The sequence below is a fragment of the Myxine glutinosa genome, chromosome 7, assembly GCF_964187855.1.
Source record: "Myxine glutinosa chromosome 7, kmMyxGlut1.1, whole genome shotgun sequence".
NCBI classification, from domain to species: domain Eukaryota; kingdom Metazoa; phylum Chordata; class Myxini; order Myxiniformes; family Myxinidae; genus Myxine; species Myxine glutinosa.
The window spans coordinates 65,428,283-65,435,526 of record NC_136267.1 but is presented as its reverse complement, the minus strand read 5'-3'; the positions used below and the strand labels follow the sequence as shown (position 1 = coordinate 65,435,526).

The 7,244-nt window shown below is 42.9% G+C and overlaps 1 protein-coding gene across 1 annotated transcript; it reads left to right on the top strand.

The window, feature by feature from the left end:
• The first annotated feature begins 352 nt into the window (after positions 1 to 352).
• Positions 353 to 3,658, top strand: LOC144892810 (uncharacterized). The gene is made up of 2 exons (XM_078781136.1): positions 353 to 1,197; positions 1,336 to 3,658. The coding sequence occupies exons 1-2, from the start codon at positions 446 to 448 to the stop codon at positions 1,442 to 1,444; spliced, it is 861 nt and encodes a 286-aa protein (XP_078637262.1). The 5' UTR covers positions 353 to 445; the 3' UTR covers positions 1,445 to 3,658.
• The last annotated feature ends 3,586 nt before the right edge of the window (positions 3,659 to 7,244 follow it).

Here is a 7,244-nt window from a genome sequence, read left to right as displayed (position 1 = left end):
TGAAGACATGGAGCTCAATCCTGAAGACATCCTACCTCCAGACCTTGTCCGCTTTCTCAGCGTGCTAATGACTGGCAAGGAGGGCATCGAGACAGAAAAGGTGAAGCGTCTGGTCTTCTCCATTGGACAAGATCTGTGCCGTGCAGTGTCAGATGGAAAATGGAAGTTACCAAAGCACATTCTCCTCTGTGTGACTGTAAGGCACCTGTTCCGAAGCAAACAGCTCACCACAATACTACACAGGCTTGGACACTCTGAGAGCTACGATTTCGCCTTGGAGTTGGAAACTGCTCTCGCCAAGGTCCTGGATGAAGTCTCAACTTATCGTACACCACAAATTGTGACAGGAGAGGGCAACCTTGTATTCCACTGTGAGTGGGACAACTTGAATAAAACCACTACCAGTGTGCACGGCAGCAACATTGTAAACAGTGCTGGAGGAATCATGGTGCAGGAGGTCAAGCCCGGGTTCGAGAGCAGCAAGGACCGAATGCTACCTACCATCAATAGGTCACAACAGCGTAGCCTGAAGGTCGACACACCAAAAACTCTCCCACCCTTGCACTTTACTCGCGTTGGCCCGAAGTTCCCTGAAGGCTCATCATTCACACCGCCAGCAGAGAATGACACAGTCTATGCCACTACGATGCAAGAGTACTACATCTGGCTCTTCATCAGATACATCGGAAGCTGTGGCCTGCAGCCTGTGCCTGGGCTAGGGGGTTTCACCTCTGCAACTGGTTCTCCCCCACCCAGCAAATCAACAGTCGACTACTGCACGCCTATCCACCAACCGATCACAGACAACGCAGTTGTTCGTGAGCTACTGAAGCGTTCCGAGGCAGCAACTGCTGAGGTGGGTCAGAGATGGGTCCTGAATACATTTGATCTGGGTGTCTGCATGAAAGCCCTTCCCATCATCTGGCGCTGGCCAAATGAATTTGCTAGTCATGTAGTAACGATTGGACCCTTCCACACATCCATGAACTACATCGGGATGCTCACTGGACACAAGATGCGTGGTTCTGGATATGCAGAGATTCTCTTTGAGGCACAACTAGTAACAAGTGGATCTCTCAAAGGTGTTCTCAGTGGAAAGGCCTACGCAAAGTCCCTCTTTTGCCTCAAAACAGTGTGTGAGGCAATGGAGAGGCTGTTGATGGAGAGATTCACTGAGGAGGAGAACATCAAGGCAAGGTAAAATTGAAAGCCCTTCGTGAATGGCGATTCAATTTGTAATTTTTCCTGAAAAAAAGGTGATTACCTGTGATGTTTGTCTAGATCTGAAACTGGCAGTGACTGGTGATTGAAATGCGGTGCCTTTTTGTGTTTCAGGTCGAGGTACGTGAACTCCCCACGATCTACAGCAACCAGGAAGAGACTGATACCAGGGTGGTTCTGTACCTCCATCATGCTGCTACCATCGGATACAAGAACGCTGTAGTCAGAACACCGGACACAGACATCCTCCTGATCCTGCTCCACCATGCCCACAACATCAAGCTGACGGTGTACCTGGATACAGGGTCAGGGAAGCATCGCCAACTTGTCATCGTCTCTGAGCTGGCAGAATCCCTGGGAGAGGACTACTGTGCCACTCTCCTGGGGTACTATGTGTTCAGCGGAGAAGACTGCACCAGTGCCTTCAAAGGGAAGGGAAAAGTCGGGCCCTTGAAAAAGCTGGAGAAGAATCCCAGGTTTCACAGGGCATTCGGTGAACTGGGTGACAACTGGGATGCCAACCCTGAGGTGGAGAGGCAGTTAGAAAAATTCACCTGTGTGATGTACGGCCAGAGTCGCGAGTCATCAGTGGACATTGTCCGTGCCAAGCTGCTACGAAAAATGGTGGGAGAGGACAAGACCCTCACATCCAAGTCCAAGGTTGATCTGGCTCGCCTTCCTCCATGCCAGTCTGCCCTGAAGCCGCACATCCAGCGTGTGAACCACCGCGTAGCATTGTACAAAAGAGCCGATCAACCTATCATCGAAAAGCCAAAACCTTATGAGGAGCAAGGATGGATAAGGACTGATGAAGGACTGTTGAAACCAATGTGGTCCAGTGGTCCCATCCTACCAACCTCACTGGTGGATCTTCTGAACACAGGAGAGCACGAAGAGGAGGAGGAAGAGGAAGGAGAAGAAGAGTTTGACTCTGACGATTTCGATGAAAATGATGATGACTGACTCAGTGTAGAATCACTAATGCTAATGATGTTTATCTAAAACAAGCAAGAGAAGAGTGGTCACATTGAGTGCTAGGACTATTTTGACAGTTGTAATATTTAGAAAAATAAAACTTTGTGTTAACGTCTGTGTAGACGGACCTTAATATGAGTCTATTATTTCGTAAAACTGTGATTATTTTGTAAATAAAGCACTAATTAGCATACTAGTATACCATAGACACATGTAATCATGTTATGAATAGTTCTATCATGATCTATGCCCTTCAAAACATGGGTCTAGACACCTTCATTTTTCAATTATCTGCAATATTGGCTGAGATATGTCAAAAATCGTTTTTTTGATAATGGCAGCAGTAATTTGCATAAAAATGGTATGTGGGACATTTTTTCAGCTTGGGGCCATAGCTAGTCATTTTCTACACATTTTTTCCAATCTAGAAACACTGATTAGAAGTATATCTCCGGGGGGTGCAGGGTGACCTAGTCTTCCTACTAGACTAAAGGGACGGCATGCAATTAGTGATGCAACACCCATCGTGGGAAGCACATATCCGATAGTTTACAATAGACAACTTTTTTTAAATGGTGAGGTACTTGGTACAGATATTAATTCGATCATTAAAGACACATGGAAATGATGAGACAAAGGTGATAGAAAATCCCTGTTCTCTCCTGTTGTGCTTGTGTGCTTCCACCTCTCTCCCCCTCTTGTCACCCGCTCCCTTTATAATATGTTTTATGTGTCCGTTTATGTTTTTAGTGTTTACTGTGTTAGCTCTTACATGAGCCTTGACTTTGTATACAAATTTGAATTTAAATCCCTTGAGCTGTTTTCAAGTATCACATTTTCACCAGCCATGACAGGTTTCACATCGATCGGTGAAGCGGTTTCAGAGAAGGGATTTTTTTTTTTAATATCAGCTTTCAAGCTAATATGGCTGCCATACCACATGACATATGACCTTAAAAATGTACACTCTGCATATGTATGAGTAGGGGGATCATGTTTGTGAAGTTTCGTATTGATCGGATGAGGTTCGTTTTTGTATCCAAGATGGCTGCCAAACCACGTGACCTACGACATCATCATTTTCAAACTATATGCAACAATGGTGTTCGATGATACTTGTAAAATTTTGCATCGCTAGGGTGAGCAGTTTCAGATATATAATTATTTAATATTTTCTTTCAATCCAATATGGCTGCCACACCATGTGACCAATGATGTTTTTGTGATTATCATTTAATCACCATGCCTATTCAATGACACACGTAGTTTCGAGTCAATTGATTTGGTGGTTTGGGAGAAGATGTTTTTTTAAAGGTTTTAGGTTAAATCCAATATGGCTGCCAAACCATGTGACCTATGATGTCATAAATTTAATATTTCAATACAAATGGTTCATAGATTATGTGCATGCAATTTCAGATTTTTAGGATAAGGAATTTGATTAAAACATTTTTGGCTGGTATACCACTTCACCTATGATGTCATCATTAGCATGCTTTTGTTCCTCATTGGTAGTATTGACAATGTGTCAAGTTTCACATTTTTCCATTCAGCGGTTTCCGAGAAATATATTTTTAATTACTTGCTTTTAATCCAAGATGGCTGCCATAACCACATGACCTATGACGTCACAATAATCATAAAAGCATTCTGTATGGGTGCCACTCCTACCCTGAAAGTTTCGTCTCAATCAGACATATGGTTCCTGAGAAAAACGAGGTTTAGGCCGTACGTACGGACGGACGGACAATCCGAAAGCATAATGCCTCCGGCGACTTCGTAGGCGGCGGCATAAACATGTAGGGATGGAATCCCCCCAAAAAATCCCGGATGACGCGTGCTGAAAGGGAGTACAGTACTCAGTTTTCACTCTGGTTTCTTTCTTTCTTGGTTGTTTGTTTTCTTGTTTGTCCGGCCGATATCTCACCCATTCGTTGAGCTAGGAAGCTGAAATTTGGGCACAATAGTTAGCACGTGCTTTGGCAAAAAAAGTTATGTTTTATTTTTTTATTAATCAATTAATTGATTAATTAGTGAATTACTATCAATTTATTCAGTACTTATTTAATTCTTTTCTCATCTGGGCATTATCTCAGGCACCTTTTGAGTTAGGATGCTGATATTTGGACATGACAGTGACCAAGCGATTTGCCTGTAAAGGGTATTTTTGATTTATGGATTAATCAATTAATCGATTAATTATTTAATATTTTGATTAATTACCTGGTTAATTAATTTTCTAAAAAGTTGCAGATTCAGATGAAACGTTGGTATTAAAATGAATGTTACCATTATTATTTATTTATTTTAATTCATCAATTCATCAATCAATTTATTGCACACGGCTCCCTCCAAATTACATCTCCATGTGTTGGAAGGCGGCATCGCTGGCCTCCGAAGGCACCCCGACAATGTCGCCTGCTGGAGGACATGGTACTGTATTTGTTAATTTGGCATGGGGGCGGTGTACTTTGAACGTATCTCTACTTGTCTTAACTTATTTCCACTAAGTTACTTTAGCCAGAAATGCCAGTGAAGTGAGTGAAGTTAACTGCTAATTTAATGTGTTAACACATCTACAATGAGTTCATGTGTGTCAAATGGTAGTTAGAGTATGAGTATGAAATTGACTGCAATTGAAAAAATACCTCCAGACAGGTACACTATTTGATTGACTGTACTCTACAGAGCATTGGTGCTGCCAAAGCATTTTCTTGGCAATGGTTATACTGGGTGGTTTGCCATTACCTTTCCAGCGTTGCTTGTCCATCAGCGTTACGTTAAAGTGGTGCCCGGAACCATTTTACACTCTCGGTGTCAGGATTGCTGGTCTTACTTTCTGTCTTACTCAAACTAAGGCTATCGGGCTAGCTTCAATCTCTCTTCCTCGCAAACAAAACATCACAACTCATTTTCACTCCTCAGATTTACATACTCTCTCTTTTATTTCTCTTTCCTCACATTTATCAATGCAGTTATTGTCCCCGTCGCACAGCGGAGCGAAAGGGGGACTATGGTTTTCCCCTCCGTCCGTGTGTCCGTCCGTCCGTCCGTGCGTGCGTGCGTGCGTGCGTGTGTGCGTGCGGGCGTGCGTGTTTGCGTGCGGGCGTGCGTGCGTGCGGGCGTGCGTGCGTGCGTAAGCGAAGGACCGCATTCGAATTTGGTGTGCGGGTGCAACCCACGTCAAAATCCAAGATGGCCGCCGCCATGTATGTCTGATGCCATGTATGTCTGAACCTTGTGAGATGAATATCTTGACAAATAAGCGAAGTACCAACTTCTAATCTGGTGTGTGGGTGTATCTAGGCACAAGCAAGAAGGCTATTGAAAATTGGGTCGCCACGTCAAAATCCAAGATGGCCGCCGCCATGTATGTCTGATGCCATGTATGTCTGAACCTTGTGAGATGAATATCTTGACAAATAAGCGAAGTACCAACTTCTAATCTGGTGTGTGGGTGTATCTAGGCACAAGCAAGAAGGCTATTGAAAATTGGGTCGCCACGTCAAAATCCAAGATGGCCGCCGCCATGTATGTCTGAATCTTGTGAGGTGAATATCTTGAAAAATAAGCGAAGTAGTAACAAACTAACTTCTAATTTGGTGTGTGGGTGTATCTCGTCATAAGGAAGAAAGCTATTGAAAATTGGGTCGCCACGTCAAAATCCAAGATGGCCGCCACCATATATATGTCTGAACCTTGTGAGTGAAATATCTTGAAAAATAAGCGAAGTACCAACTTCTAATTAGGTGTGTGGGTGTGCCTCGGCATAAGGAAGAACGCTATTGGAAATTGGGTCGCCACGTCAAAATCCAAGATGGCCGCCACCATATATATGTCTGAACCTTGTGAGTGAAATATCTTGAAAAATAAGCGAAGTACCAACTTCTAATCTGGTGTGTGGGTTAGGGTGGTCCAAAAAACATCGATCTCTCCGATTTTGATGCTCTACTGGATTATTGTTAGAAATGGTCTAAAACATTCACCCACCAAATATTTTTGCTCAATTCCATCTAGAAACTCATACACACTTCAATTGAAATATGGCGTTTTTCACCAAATTTGGCTAAATGAGAACAATCCAATAGCAACCTAGGTGGAAAAAGTACATGCACTTTAGTACAAAAAGTACATGTACTAAGCCATTTTGTGGTTCATGACTTTTTGCATGTGCTTGCGCCTGTGAGTGTGAAATCATCATGGTCGAAACATGTTTGACAATGCTTGAAACATGTTTGAAACATGTTCATACATGTCTGACTCATGTTTCGACCATGAGGACTTCACAGGGGTATGCACCATCAATGACATTATTTAGGAAAAAAATATTTCTAAAGTCTTTGTAAGTCATTAAAATTGACCAAAATTACAAATTTATATGTTGAGTGTGTATGAGTTTATAGATGACTCAGATGCAAAATATTTTTTGGGTGAATGATTTAGACCATTTCTAACAATAATCCAATAGAGCATCAAAATCCAGATAAAAACGTGATTTTTTTGCATTTTTGGACCACCCTAGTGTGGGTGTATCTAGGCACAAGCAAGAAGGCTGTTTAAAATTGGGTCGTCACGTCAAATTCCAAGATGGCCGCCGCCATGTATGTCTGAACCTTGTGAGATGAATATCTTGAAAAATAAGCGAAGTACCAACTTCTAATCTGGTGTGTGGGTGTATCTAGGCATAAGGAAGACCGCTATTGTAAATTGGGTCGCCACGTCAAACTCCAAGATGGCCGCCACCATATATATGTCTGAACCTTGTGAGTGAAATATCTTTGAAAATAAGCATAGTACCAACTTCTAATCTGGTGTTTGGGTGTATCTAGGCACAAGGAAGAACGCTATTGAAAATTGGGTCGCCACGTCAAAATCCAAGATGGCCGCCTCCATGTATGTCTGAACCTTGTGAGCGAAATATCATATCATAGCATGTTTTCTGCGTCTTCCACTTTGTCAACTCACATCACTTCCCCGACGGGGGACCTAGGCGTAACGCTTGTTTTATTTAAGATCTGGCCTAGATGGGGACTACATAGTCCGAGACT